Source organism: Etheostoma cragini, chromosome 1 (genome assembly GCF_013103735.1).
Source record: "Etheostoma cragini isolate CJK2018 chromosome 1, CSU_Ecrag_1.0, whole genome shotgun sequence".
In the NCBI taxonomy this organism is placed as follows: Eukaryota; Metazoa; Chordata; class Actinopteri; order Perciformes; family Percidae; genus Etheostoma; species Etheostoma cragini.
The window spans coordinates 18796991-18812887 of record NC_048407.1 but is presented as its reverse complement, the minus strand read 5'-3'; the positions used below and the strand labels follow the sequence as shown (position 1 = coordinate 18812887).

Sequence of the window (15897 nt, the reverse complement as noted above, 5' to 3'; positions counted from 1 at the left end):
ACATTTTTTATTGCTTTTCCAAAACCGAAAACACAACGGTAAGCGTGAAAGGAAGTGAATAAACTGTGTGTCAGTCTGCTGAAATGTTTAGTGGCGTGAGTAACACGACAGATGGAGAAAAGAGAGGAAGTAAGGGTCTAGCTGAAAATTCGACCCAAAAACATGCCCCCCTGGGAATTTCACCCAGGGACTTGTTTTATTTTTAACTGTACCAATAAGATAAAGGCATACCGGTTTGTTATACAATAAACCAGAGACGGGGTTCGGTTTTTTCAGGTAAGTGGAGTTTATTACAAAATACGAGGGATTAAAATCCACTTCCAAACACATTCATTCATATCTAAATTGGGGAGAGGGAAAACCTTATCAGAGCTGCAGAACCAAGGGAGATGAGGGGGTCAAAGAGGGTGGCGAGGTATTCCAGGGAGAGTCACCCCAATCACATATGGATTCGTATTTCTTATAATCTGCAGATTCACATATTCACACGCAACACACAATCCCATCCCTTCTAAAAGCTATGCTTGGTCAGGTGCCTTTGGCTTTGTTCCCGACGCAAAAGGTCAAAGCATTTAGATGCCCTTGGTCAGGACTGGCACTACTTTCTGAAGCTCTGGCGTCACAATTTAACGCTCTCCAGACTCTTGCCCATAGCCCTTTGCCGTCATATGTAGACGATCTTCGTCGAGACTCGTGGCGTTACTTTTCAACGCTCTGGGTCAGGACATAGGTTAAACTGACATGTTTAAGATCGTGGGTGGGTTACAAAATGTATGTTTCAGTGACATGCTCTACAAGAAGAGAGACACAAACGGGCCACAAACTCGGTTCTCTTGGGTGAAAGTCCTGAGTTGTTTGACCCATCTATCAACCCAACCAACCTCTTTACCCAGATTTTCGGTCTTTCATACTATGCGCTACTGTCATAGCTCTCAACACTGCTATCATAGCTGTTGCGTTCCAAACAGATGCTAAATGGTGATTTTTGCATCCAAGTGTCAATATTTTATGAGTTGGGAGTGACTACAGGTTGGCACGTAAAGAGAGTGTCTCTGTCTGAATAAAAAATATCCGCCATCAAGGGGCCTATGTCAAATCAGTCAGAAAGGTTAAAATGGTTGTTTACAACCTACTTTTAGCATTCTATTCAACCTGTCACAAGGTGTATTGTGATGTTTTTTATAGTTTAAGGTGAGGTAGAGTCATCACAGCATAACAAAAAATTATTCGTCAAGACTATTTTTCAGTTTTTCTCAGACGAAAGGATGTCCACAGAGGAGGGTAGTCTGTATTTGGAGGACCAAATGGAGCTTTTAAACTCTATCTCCTTTACATTTCTCCTTAGTCTGCCAAACCTGACTGCTGCTTCTCTACAAACCCCCTGTCATCACTTTCTAGTCAATTTTCTACATAAAAAAAAACACTTGCCAATCAGAGTGCCAGTCATCTTGCAGAATTGTTTCTTCCCAGCTGAGAAAGTTAAAACCACTCCCCTCTTTGGTTACCTCTGGGGTCAGCTCTTAATGTTCCACCCTAAGCTCATTTACTTTATAATACAACCAAATTAAAGACCCACACGCATTGCTTATTTATTCCATTAAGGCATTGTGCCTACCAATCTGTGGCTTTTTATTTTTTGTGGTTTTATTTGAAAAGATGAGCTGCTGCACTTCACAGGCCCCCTGCTGAGCACATGTTATTAACACACGCATGTGAAAATGAACAGAGGGATGAGATAATTAAAATGATTCTTAGTGAGGGAATGCTGTACTTCAAATGAGATTTCACCAGGTGGACAGGGCTTTAACTGACACAAAGCAAAAAAGAGGTTTTTCAGCTTCAGTGGGTGCTGGACACATTATCAGATCATATCAATATAAATATTATAACCTGCACAGCCTTATGCAATTGTGTACAGTCCTAAAACATTCACTACAGGGAAGAGTCTTATGTAAAGCAGAACTTAGCCAAAAGTCATTACCATGAAGATACCCATTTCATGTTTTATTGCTTGTTATGTGATGATACAAAGGCTATTCTTTGTTGAAAAATGTCCTTTATTTCCGAATAGTTCTTCTGGATGAAACATAATGAGAACTTGAACTGGGTTTCAGGAACAGTACCTTTTTTGTGGCTGATTTTATTTGTACACTATGAGACAAAAGACAGGTATGTTGTTATGCTCATATTGACAAATGTTTGAACTGTATTTTTTCATGTCTTTTAAATCTATGTGGGCTAACCACATGTATGTGAATGACACAATAAATGAATACATAAATCACAAACTACCAGCAAATGCATGAAATTGTGTACATTGTGTTTTGTTGCCACCAGCTCCAGTGAACACTGTATAATATATGCCAATCCACATATACAGAAGTAACAATATACTGTAAGATTCAAGATGCTAAAATTTAATGCAGACTTGCAGCACTAGTTGAACTAGATTGCATGAGATTGTACAGGTACATGTGATGTTGTGTCCACATTAATTAGATGTGGGAGGCTTTTCTGAGTCTTGTGCGTTGTTTGTTGGCTTGCATTTCACTTGTTTCATCATGTATTACAGCACTTCACTTTGTCATGTGTATGATTATGATTAGACAGATCTAGATACGTTTCTTTTTGCCTTCTCCCTAAGTCCTCTGAGACATAGTGTGATGAAAGGCTCTATAAATAAATGAGCTCTAACTCAATGTGATTCTCCTCTCACAATTCCTGTGTCCACATTGCAGTGATTTACATAATAGGTTGGCTCTTTAAAAGTACAAATATTTAAAACACTTCAGTGTAAAGTAAAAAAAATGACTATTTTAACAAGCTCTTTTGCCCTCCAGCTGTTTCTTAACAAGGTGTGGGTGATGAAATGTCAGATGGAGACTGATAGCACAGGTGTAATCTCCATAAAGAGTACAACAATTAGAAGAATATCAGCACAGGTATTGTAATTTTCCATGTGAACAGTTTTAATCAGATTTCTATCATAACATATATGAATATGTCTGTGTAAGTCTACGACTAGAATGGCATCCATGGCAAAGCTATTTAAAAAATAACAAACAGATTGCTCCTGACAATATAGCATTTTGCATTAAACCTCCTGTAAGCCGTTTTCTATTGAAAGACTGAATAGGGGACCTCTCACCAAATAGCTCAAACTCAATTGGAAACTAATCTAGCAGAACATTCAACTACCTTCAGGAACCCCATCACGCTATTTCATTCTAATTTCACACACAGAACATATTTTACTCCTTGCACATCGCATATAATGAAAGCTTCACCATCACCAAACTGCAGCCTATGCACACCTTGTGTTATATGGTGTGGGACCTCTCAAGGGTTACAGTGTTCTGGAGGATTTCAGAAATCCTATCAAACATGCTGTCCAAAGCCATTCCTAACATGCCAGAAGTATTATTACTTAATGACAGCTCCAACTTGGAACGCTGTATAAATCAGAGACATGGCTAGCTGGCAACACAAATGCTTGCATGTTTTTCTATTTTTGTTCTGTTGTGATTGCTTTCCAATTTTTTGCTGATTAATGCATGGACATTTGTGATAATATTCATCAATTTTTCACATTTTTAACCCCTCCCCCTACATAATCATGTTAAAATATTAATAGAAAACACATTTCAAAAAAGGGATAACAGACCATAGAATGCCGTAGACGTGTAAGTAGTCATGCGATAAAGCATGATGAAATACATTCCTGTGTATCCACCTGTAGGTTAAACTGAACACTGAACAGATATTGTTATAAATAGAAAAGAAACCACTGGAGAACAGCATTACACCAGGCACCAAAGTAACTATATATATTTCAACGCCATAGAGATTTTTTGAAACTCAAAATAATTGACTTCTCTTAGGCTCCTGTGCAATCGGCAGTGTGTGGCAGTTAAACGAGAATTAATTGAAATGGATCCTGTGTCTCGAGGGAAATTTCCTTTTTCTTATCGGTCCTCCTGCCCTCGGGGAGTTCAGAGTAAAGGGTCAGCCTCCCACACCATATGAAAGGTGGATTTGTGTCGACCATTTCTACCGTTTAATGGGTGGATTGTGAGGCAATCAGAGGTTAATCCTCAAAACTGCACCTTTTCAAGCTGGTTCAGTGTCTTTTCTCTGCCCAAATGTGGACATTTTCTATAATTTATAGCAGTTAATTAAAGGCATCACTTCAGAAGTGGTTGTTGTAAAATATATCACAATTATTTACTTATCTTCATTGTCAAGGACTAATCCTTAAGTGTTGAGTGTGTGGTTTGTTGATTAATGGCCACTGTCTCCACAGCTGAGGAACTTACTGTGGTAGTGCCTTTGTCTCTGGGACCTCGCAGTGATGATTACAGGATAACCTCTTATACACAGTAATTAATCAGCCCACAAGAAGAGCATTCGTTCAGACTGAATGTGACAGCTGCTCAGACGGGTGGATCACTCAGTGAGAGGATGGCAGATCCCTAATACCAACCTCAGTCCCTGCGGCTGGCTCCACTTCAAAAGAAATCAATAGAAGTTGCACTTCTTACACCTGCAGGTGTTAATGGCTTGTCCATTAAATGCGTACATGGCTTTGAGGTTGTCTTCATGACAACATACAGTGACTGTGAGCGCAAGGACAGGCTTTGTTTTTTAGTATGCCCATTAAACAGAGAAGAGGGTCATAAATAACATGAAAAAAGTGAAACAAGGGCTGAAACTACTCATACATCATCACACTGCAAGTTAGAGAACAACCTAATCTTTGAATCGGTCCTTCAATGTAACTGTCTGGTGACTTAGCCCGAGATACAATTTTCTCATTATGATTTCAATCCACTTAAATTGTGTTCATCTCTACACAGTGCACAGTTTGCAGTCTGAGAAACATCAAGCAGGCCATTTGAAGTCAGTGGAAGGATGTTTGATGAGATTAATTAAATGTCCGTCAGATTTCAATGAAATGTTTCTCTAGCTCTCATGTAAAAAGTAAATTTTAGGTGATCTGAAAGTGGAAATGGCCCACAAAGACCCTCTAGTTGAGGTGACTGGTGGTTGAAAATTGGTTTGTTACATTTCTTTTGTACGATGGTACTTACATGCTAGAATGCGAACATTTTCTTGATTAATTGTCATTATACTTTGGGAAAATCCCCATCACAATATTCTAGAGCAAAATGATTAGTCAATTGATCCATTAGTCGGTTGACATGAAAGTAATGGCCAATTATTATTGTTTATTTTTTGGGGCATTTTGAGGCCTTTATGTTTGACAGGACATCTTAGACTTGAAAGAGGAGAGAAATGGGAACAAGATGCAGCAAAGGGCCACAGGTCAGAGTTTAACCCTCAGCCTCTGTGTCAAGGCCCAAACCTCTTTATATGGGCACGCACTCTACCAGGTAAACTACCCAGGCAACGAATGTCCAAATATTTTGATAATCAATTCATCGTTTAAGTCATTCAAAAAAAATGACAACCACTCTCCGGTTCCAGCTTCTTAAAGCCATAGTGCATAGTTTCTGTTGGACCCATGAGGAATTCTAAGTAATGACAACAACAATGTTGTTGCATCCACATGAGGACAGCAAGGAAAAGGTAAATGTCTTGTAGTTGTTATGTCCTCTTGGTCTCCAAAGTTGACTGTTGCTGTAATTCTATCTCAGTGGGGACGTAAAACACATCACTTGGGCCCTGTTTACACATACATGTTTTTTTCTTCCAAATTAAGACATTTCCCTTTGTTTGTGCCCTTCGTTTACAGGCAAACGGAGAATTCGCCTCTGAAAACGAGTCTTTCTAATACTCGGACCAGAGTGGAGATTTTTTTAATCTTCGTTTGCACGTTTGCATGTAAACTGAGACAAACAAGAGGTTTAAGTAACCGAGGAAGTGAGATTGCTGAGATTGAGAGGTTGAAATGTTCGTTTACAAAACTAGCCACCAAAGTGAAAATGTAGTCTTGAGCTGCAGCACAACTACACTATTTTGTAAACATAGCCATACTGAGAAATACAGAGAGTGTTGTGGAGCTGATAGGCCTAATTAACTTTATATCAACTCATTTTACATTGGCTAGAATATAACGGATAATACATAGTCGCGCACCATAGCTTTTAATGTAAAGATTTGCTGCTTTTCCTTGTTTTATATTGTTAAAAACTGAATATGTCTACTATAACTGATATGTCACATTGGGTTTCGACAAAGAGTAATGGACATTTCTGACTATTTTCTGATGTTTATAGCCCAAGCGACTAATCTATTAAATGAGAAAGTTACTGGCAGAATAATTGGTCATACCAAGCGGACGTCTTCAAATTCTTTGCTTTGTCCAACCATCAGACCAAAAACCAAAACTATTCAATTTACAGAGATTTAAAACAGACAAAAGCAGATAATCCTCATGATTGAGAAGGTCAAACTCGAAAATGTTTGACTAAAAATTATATATATTTGTATTCTATTAAAACATTAAATTGCAGATGGCTTTTCTGTCAATTAACTAATCAATGAATTGACTAATTGTTTCAGTTCTAGCAGACTTGCATAAATGTAAATTACATCCTATCCATAGTCATCATTTCAACCCTTAATAATGTACCTTCAGTAAAAGACTTGTTCCATAAACTGCAACTGGAGGGCACAAAATCCTACAAACAGTTTATTGACTTTCAATATAATCGTGTGGGTGAAGATGAGATGAAATGAGCAGAAAAGGCAATAAATACTTTTTTGTCACATCAATGTTAATAGCAAAAAAGAAAAACCTGTCATATTGCAAACGGAAGAAAATACTTTTTTGCACTCCGGCAGGTCAGTTAGCTGAGATGAATGGGCAGCATGCTCCTGCATTGATCATCCCACAGCCATAAATGGCTGCTGCTGAGCAGGCAGGACAGAGGAGGTGGTCTCTCACAAGGTCCGCCGATGAAATGGTAAATTAGGTAACACTCATGCTCTCTGACTGAGAAAACAATGAGACAATTATTGATGCCAAAGCATGTTTTGAATAATGAAGCCACATTGATATGCACTGGCATTGACAATAATCAGGTTTAAAGTGTTTTATTTTTTAAATGACAGCATATTCACAGCTGATCCAAATTGTCACTTTGTTCAAGGTGTATTATATTTAGAAGCAATAATAATAAATAATAATCATCTGGCGAAGATGATATTGGAAATTACCGTCAATCAAGAATTTTGATAAAAATATAGTAAAAGATCATTCAGTACTGGATCTTTCAGTTTACATGTGCATTCAAAGGTTCTTCAGTTACTGACAAATGCAAGATGTCCTTAAATGAATAAAATAATCGGTTGTTAAAGAGTAGGAGGACGGCTTGCAAGAAATGACAAGTCAACCAGCCTCAAAAGAAAAAACAAGAAACAGACTGTCAGACACAGAATCCAGAGGTACTGCAGTAAACACATCAGACTCCTTCATACCGGTATATGAGTAGGCTATCAGTGCATGGTATTTCAAAGTGAACATACACAAGCCCTTATCAATTGTTACATTTTGAGCTTTTTTTTTCGTTGTGTCATTTAATGATCCTTCATTGGCTAGAGAAATATGCAATTGGTTGTACACAACTCCAAACAGTAAATTTAACATCCAAAAATTGCCTCATTCCAGAAAAAGAATATCTATAGGTTACAGTAGCAATAACCATGCAAACTTGCCTCAAAAGTATTCATGATCAACATTTGATTTCCAGTTTGGTAGAAAAGGACTACATTGTCTCACCAGGCTCACCATGCAGGTGTTGCAGGTCTTCATGCTCAGTGTATCTACAGTATTTGCGCCCTTTGAACAGTTCAGCAGTAATTATATTTCCCTGCACTGGTCTAATTACAGCAGCGCGTGAAATGAGTGCAGCCTCTTCTCTGCATCCTCCTCATATAGTGAGTTGGACCAGAGCCAGACATAGAGCCTAACATGACCCCACCACACCTTGATTCCTCACGGAGACGCCGTTGTCTCTATCTTGTGGCTTGATCCTGTATTGCAGCAAGACATCTACTCCATCGTCTTCGTTTGGATCTCATCGCAGTAACTCCAAAAGTGTTTTCTACTCTTGCGTGACACTGTGAAAGAAAAACTGTCAGATATTCAGCTGGATTTGTCCCACTGCTCGAGGAAAGAGCATTACACATCAAATGAGCAGTTTAAGGTCGGTGTGGGGGCAAATACGTCGCTGTTCGGACAGAAATAGGTCTTTGGAAATAGTCCGGTCAGATTCACTTTCACAGTGAATCAGTGCGCAACGGGGACGCGTGCAGCACGGAGGCTGTCAGTCCTCACCATCCCTCCCATTGGCTGCAGCAGGATGGTCGGTGTGTCTCCTGTTTCCTTGATCCTCACATTCAACTGGAGCCGACGGAGGTTCGCAGTGGAGCAAGAGGGAGAACCTTCACCTGTAGATATTTGACATTAACCTGTGTCTAACCAGGGACAAAAACCCACACCGCACTTTTGAAGTGAAGGCTCCCCGCTTCGGATATCGCATCGCTGCACAGTAGCTGGAAATAACTTAAATTTTCCAGCTTTTTGAGGGCGTCTGTCGCCCTGTCCTCAGGTTTGACGGTATACTGAAGGCTGTATGGAGGGATGTCGGCATGGCTTGCACCAGGAGAACCAAAACTTTGGTGTCCACATGCGTGATACTGAGCGGCATGACCAACATTGTTTGCCTGCTCTATGTCGGATGGGTAACTAATTACATCGCCAACATTTACATCAAAGTACCGATGCCTTTACCGGAGAGAAAGTTAGATGGTGACAAAAGAGGGGACACTCTCCGGATCATGGAGAGGCTTGATCGGCTGGAGAATGTGGTCAACCAGCACATACAAGGTAAAGCCTCCTTCATTACTTCACCTGCACTTGCACCATCTGGGCTCCATTAGAATGAAGTTTGAATAGGCAAATTGCTTTGCTTTGACTGTGATTTCACAAAAAGGCGCATTTACATTGTCTTTTTCTGGAAATTAGTACAGCAGGAACATCTTTTGTCTGGTAAGATAATTGGAGGGTGTGATAAAGACAAAGGACTGTAAGAAAAGCAGTATTTCCTCATGGAAAGGATTAGTTCAGTGAGGCAACATATTTAAGAATGACACTACACAAGAGCAAAATAATTTGTTACAATTAGGCTGCAATAGCCTGAAACCCTTTATATACTGTATATCTAATATGCCCTAAATAGTCACATTAGATTAAAGGAGAATTCCGGTTGATTCCAACACATAGCTCTGTTTGTAAATTTGGAGTGTTGTCAGTAGTGAGAAAAATGAAAACAATTGGTCCTACCTACATCGTGTAGGTACCTACATCCTCCTGCTAGGGTTAGCACCAAACAGGCTTAAACAGGGCAAGTTTTAAACGTGTTTTTAGCCTCTTAACATGTTCAAAATGTCATTAAAAGTGCCTCCCCATGTGAAGTGATTCCTTGCGAGTGAACACAGTGAATCTGACTGCTGTAGATGTGACAGAAATGCATGAAAGTTGTGGTAATTCAGCTGTGTTTAGTTCCTGTGTTGAGATGGCAGTTAGAGAGCTTGGGGACCGTCTACAAAGTACAACACAGAAAAGAGATGAAAAAAAAAATATGTAGGCTATCAATTTAATGATTGAATAAGGTAGTGTTTCCAAACTTAACTCAATTAATAGGCACTTACTTTAAAAAAGAATAAGCATATGCTTATTTCTGAAAATATGTTTGTATCTCGTTTCTGTTTGTAGAAGGTCCCAAAGCACTTCTTGCAGTATCAACACAGGAACCAAACAGAGTTGAATTAGAACAACTTTCATGCATTTCTGTCACATCTACAGCAGTCAGATCCACTGTGTTCACATTTAGAAGGAACGGTTTCACATGGGGAGGCACCTTTAATGACCCTTTGAACATGTTTAGAGGCTAAAAACATGTTTAAAACTTGCCCTGTTAAAGCCTGTTGGGTGCTAACTCTAGCAGGAGGATAACACTCTGCAGGCAGCAACGATTGTTTTTGTTTTCCTCTCTGCTGGCAGCATTCCCAATTTACAAAAAACTAGAGCTACGAGTTGGAATCAAATGGAATTCTCCTTTGAGTCTTTCTGTCGTTGAGCGCAATTTAAAGCACGCTATTTAACAGTGTTGCCTTTTTTTATAGATATATTCAATATTGAATGTGCTGAGCTGCACATCCTTCAAAAAATGTACACAAGATGAAGCTTCTTATATTTTGAACTGCACTCACTTAAAAATGTAGTGTGACACAACATATTGCATCCTTATTGAGAGTCAGAATCTACAATCTAAGTGCTACATTAAAATACAGGTACAACTCACCTTTTTGTTCAGATTCCACGCTGAAGTCTGATTATGACTGCTGATAAGTTCCTAAGATAATTTTACATTCATCCTTCCCTTACTTTATATTTTAGAAAAGTCACTTGGGCATATTTATAAAACACTGCTCCTACTTTATTATTCAACTCCAACGTGTTCCGTACTTTTAGGAATGTCAAGAATCCTTTTTTTTCAAATTCCTTCAAGCCTCTCCTCTGGTGTTAAGTTACTTTACACTTGATCACACACAGTTAATTTCTCTCCCCTCTGTGTCTTTAAAAGAGCTATTCCTGTCATCACAGGGGCTCACTTTGAGCAGGTCCCAATCTGAAATGGCACATAGCTGGTGCAGAAGTGAAATGCAGACAGAAATCTGCTCATGCTGCTTTGAGCAATAAGGGCTCTGTGCTAAGCTCGGGTAAACATTCCTCCTGGAGGCAGGTCTCCATTTCAGCTTGGCACCCATAGGCATCTGCTGAACAAAGCTTTGTTCACGTGACTTACCACCAAAGTACATGTTTCATCTAGTTCTATTATTTTGACAGAAAAGATAATGTCATATTAGATTTGTAATTTAAAACATCAGCATTGCCTAGTAACCGTTCTACAGGGTTTTGTCCACTTTAGAAGCGGTGAGTAATCTAATTGTTTACTCTTCCCATCTTAATAACGCCGTTACCGTTACTGCAGAAAAATGCGGCGCTTTACTGTAATTGAAGCTGTTATTTTCATCAGACCAACTTCAACTCTGAACTAAGAGGCAAAGACTTTTTTTTTTTCTTGGTTAGTGGGCAGTGCACAAGACAAGCGAATAAATGCTAACAATTGGCTGAGGTAGAGTAAAATTTCATGGTAAGCCAATCAGAGGTTGAGTTGGTGTTCATAAACACGCCTAGTTGGACACATAACAAACAACCCAAGCGAGTCAGTCAATGAGAGACAGGTATGGCGTATATTTTCCTGTTTAAGATTTCCCACCGTAGTTAAAAAACATAGGCACTATAACTCGCTCTAAAGCTAATCACGGTCACTTTCTCACTTCTCCCTCGCTCTATCAGCCTCACACACACACACACACACACACACACACACACACACACACATATTTGCACTACAAAGAGTGTATATATTTATTTATTTTTGATATAGTGCTCAACAAACATTATTTATTTTTGTCCAGTTGTGGCCGGTTGAGGGGCAATAAATATCAAAAGTTCCAAAAATGTATGTTATTTGTATCGATCCACTAGACATAATATCTACATACAAGGCATCTGATTAGAGGCTAGTTTCACTTTGTCCCACAGCAACATTAAGAGTTTAGATTTGTGTACAGTTTCTGTTAATAATGTATTGTATTAAGTGTCCATTTCATTATAATATTCAGATTCATCATAATTAATTGAACATGCACGTGTATTTTATGTTCCATTAAAGAGGGGTGGAGGTGGGGTCACATTGGAGCATTTAAAAATGTATATGAAAGTAACGCATTAGTTACTTTCTGAAGTAACTTTTATAATTTGTAACTGAGCATCTAATTTAGTTACTTTTTGGAAGATGTATCTAGTAACTGTAACTAATTACTTTTTAAAAATAACTTGACCAGCACTGTTTATAAGTCCTTCATCTAACAATTAAAATATTTATAAAACCGAAAACTCTGCCTAAAAAAACCTATGCCTGGAACATTTTTAAAGCTCACTAATTAACTAGACATCTCTGAAGTTACTGCACCTGTCCAAGACAACCTGATCTCACAGAATTTTACAAAATGAACAAGGTCCCTTATCTCAAAATCTGAAGAATTACGTGAAATAAACATGACACCTTATGTTCAGAAAAAGGGGGGGGGGGGCTTACGGTTCTATGACACGCGGGAAGAACTGTACAGATGGGTTTAGAAAAAGTAGAAGGCGACTTGAAGAATGCGAGACAGATCCTCAGTCTCCCAGGTGTAAGTCCTGTCCTGTGACCCATCTACCACCACAACCAAACTTTTTACGCAGATTTTTGGGCTTTCATACTACTTGCTATCATTGTCACTCTTTATGCTACGTCATTCCGTGTCACTACCACGTAATGTGTTGTTAACAGTTTGTGATAATTTCACAGAATTCTGTGAGACCAGGCTGGTCCAAGAAATAGTCCCACGCATAACTCCAACTTGTCCTTTTGACAATTTGGTGTTGCATAGATTACAAACATGATATAACGGGTTCATTATGGAGCTTTAGAGGTTCTTGTAGGTGGATATTTCCTGTCCTGGATATATCCTGTTTCCCAGTGATCCAGTTTTTATGCTAAGCTTAGCTAACCTGCATTTCATTTGGCTATAAAGATTCTTCATATTTACTGTAAATACATATGAGTAGCATCAATTTAGTCATTGATCTATTTTCCAAAATGGCAAAGTCATCCTTTAAGAACTAGCAGTGGCTCGCTGTAGTTTTATGCCAGTTTAAAAAAAGAAAAGAAGTCATGCTTATCAAACATTTTAACAAAATGACCTTTTACTTTAAGTACGAGCTATATTGTCTGGATTACCCTGATAATTGCTTTGAATGCATCCCCTGCAAATAGAGACCCATAATCTGAGTCTGTAAGTGGCCGGCGGCGTCAACAGTCAGAGAGCTTCGGGCAGAGCCAGAGAGTCATTAGTGCACTTACAACATCTCTAAAAATACATCTACCTCCTATATCACGTTGTGAGACAAGTGCCAAAATTGTATATTCTAGCTCTTGCATTCTGTAGTTTAGCACTGTGACTTGCACACTTACTCTAAAGGGTTCTGGTGCACTATTCACTCAGCCACATGTACTTTGTTTAGTGCAATATAAGACCAACATGAGCTCCTACACCACAAAGCTTTACTGAGAATGAAACATTAACTGCAGCTGACTCACTGTGGACAGTCAGAAGAGACATATCTGGTGTCAGGGTCTCACTCAGAGATGCGCAAAAAATATTCCACTTCTCTAACTGTGTGATGAAGTTAAGTGGCTTGTTGTCAGAATAAAGTAACGTGGCAACTCCACATAAACGTGGCTGAGCTCTTTGTTGTACTAAGTACAGTCAGCCGAGGAGAATTTATTGGCAAGCTGGACTGAGCAGGTTCACACACGCCCACCATGAGGGCTGATTGCCGTGCTCTTTACATGCTATTGCACTAAGTGACCATCTATAGAAGACCTTTCCAGCTTTTACATTAAAATACAAATCATTAAAGTACTTTATGTTTGCACACTTGTTGTATATACAGTACATTAAGTACTCTAATATATTATGCACAGTAACATAATTGTGCAAATGTTTACACAGTTGTGGATATTATATTTCCTAATCAATTTATGTACTGTTAGAATTCTATGTATAGATTTGTTTGTTTTGCTTTGTTTTACTGTAACACTTCTATTTGTTGGGGGCAATTTGTTGACCTGAGTTATTAGACATTGCATACAATAACTTGATGAATTAAGCAGTATTGAAGTAAATCCCGCAAGTAACAATTATTTTCGTTATTTCACAAACTGCCGATTATTGTCTTGATTAATTATTAATCTATGAAATTGCATTTACTACTATTTAGAGCACACTGTGATGTCTTCTAATTCGTTTAGTTGTATTGTTCAACATTCCAAAGCCTAAAGATATTCAATTTACTATTTTATGTGAAATAAAGCAAATTGTCTGGCACCTTTGCTTGAAAGATTACTCAATTAGATCAAAATAGTAATCGATTCATTTACTTTAAGTCAACTAATCGATTAATCGACAAATCATTGCAGCATAAGAATTTAATTAGATACAGTCAATGCCTCAGTTGCATAGTTATAAGTGTTTGTCTACAAAGCTAAACCTATCAAAAGTGTGTAATTCTGATAATAATAAAATTTGCAATGCAAGGTTTACATTGTAAGTCTAAGCAAACAGAGTAAGATATGTTTATGAATGTACGGTGTGTCAAACATGCTGTTTTATTATGATGTTGTTCATGAAAAAGCCGCTTGTTTTCATGGGTTCTTTGACCTTTGAAGATGTGTATTACAAGCCTGTAGTCTGATTAACCGACCACAAGGCCTTCGCGAGGCAGTCATTAACGCTGTGCTGATTTAGCTGCAAATGATGCCGACAGTTCCCAAGATGGCTTTAAGCTAATCTACCCGTCAAGTCAATTGAGAAGCTCAGTAATTCAGAGTTTGACGCTCAGAGGACAGTTACATTTGGATATTTATCTGATGTGATTTTCCAGCAACAAGTGCAGCTGTAGAATAAATAAGTGAAATGTAAGAGAGGTGAAAGCACATATGATGTGCCCATGTGTTTTTGTACATGCATGTGCAGGCTGTGGTATGCACCTTGGCAAAGTACCAGTTACCCTCATGCAAACTTCAATTCATGTAAAGGTGCGCATTCCTTTGGGAGAAAGAACCATTAAAAGACCGGTGAAGGCAACCTTGTTTCTTGGAAAGCAGATGTTCTCCTATTTCTGTCAGCAGTGGAGTGGTACTGTCAGTTTAATATATTTTAATATTGACTTTAGAACCATTAGAATTATTTCTAATAACATGGAATTAGTCAAAAGAAAATATTATAGAATACCCTTTTCTATAATATTCTTAGTTTCTTTTACTACTAACATGTAATTAGAAATAAGTCCAAATGGTTCCAAAACCGATATAGAAATACATTAAATACAAAATTAATGAGGCATAATCAGTGCATATTGACTCATACAGTTTATTTCCACTGCTGACAGAAATAGGAGAACATCTATGTTTTTAAAATGAGCTTTGTGTGCAGACAGCCACAGTATTAGCAGTCAGTGTTGATTGTGTTACTTCATGTCATGTTACTTCTTCTGCAACACATTTTCATCTGGCGGCAAGAGTTCATTTTCTTTTTAGTCTCAGCTTTTCTTACAGATGCAGCATGATGCTTGTGTTGACAGGGGATATTAACCAAAATAAATGAAGGATACCGTTCTTAGTGTTATTTGATTGGGTCTTACTTCTATAGTGGCACAATACAATTAGCCCGACTCTAGTGTTAGTGAGTTTAAACTGGGTGGCTAATTAAAGTGAATGAGGGACAGGTGTGCTGGCAGGTGATTGGGGAACGGCAGGAGCAGCTGAGGACTAATGCAGAGTAAAGGCATGGCCGCAAGTGAAAAACCTTAAAGCCGCCAAGTATAATTTCCAGTAGAGCTCGACCATAAAGTAATTTTAAGGCCGTTAAGATACAGATATTTGGCTACTAAAAAATCCGATATGACGATGTATCGGCTCATAAATATTTAAAAATAAAAAAAATCCTGAATTGCGTAACAAACTTAAACCAATTTCCCAAACATTACTTTTTTTAGTTAATTATGAGATCTCACTAAAATAATATGAAACTTTAAGTCCTTTGAACAAAAACACGATAACAAAAACAAAATCAGTGTTGACAACAGGGACGTTGAAGAGTGCGCTCTAGTGGACAAACTATGCAACGCCAACACTCATAACATTGACAGTCCGATTTTTTTTAAATATTCATTGAAAAAAAAAAAAAATATATATA

General features: G+C 38.3%; 1 protein-coding gene across 2 annotated transcripts in view; it reads left to right on the top strand.

Moving 5' to 3' along the window:
- Positions 1–7949: 7949 nt before the first annotated feature.
- Positions 7950–15897, top strand: part of galnt18b (UDP-N-acetyl-alpha-D-galactosamine:polypeptide N-acetylgalactosaminyltransferase 18b) — a 71544-nt gene continuing 63596 nt past the window's right edge. Inside the window, exon 1 of one of the 2 annotated variants that reach the window (XR_004656633.1) lies at positions 7950–8854. Coding sequence is in view for 1 of the 2 variants with exons in the window: in XM_034871718.1 (XP_034727609.1) it covers positions 8617–8854 (238 nt within the window). In the remaining variant the exon portion in view is untranslated. The remainder of the gene's footprint in view (positions 8855–15897) is intronic. The other variant, XM_034871718.1, reaches the window with a different exon arrangement.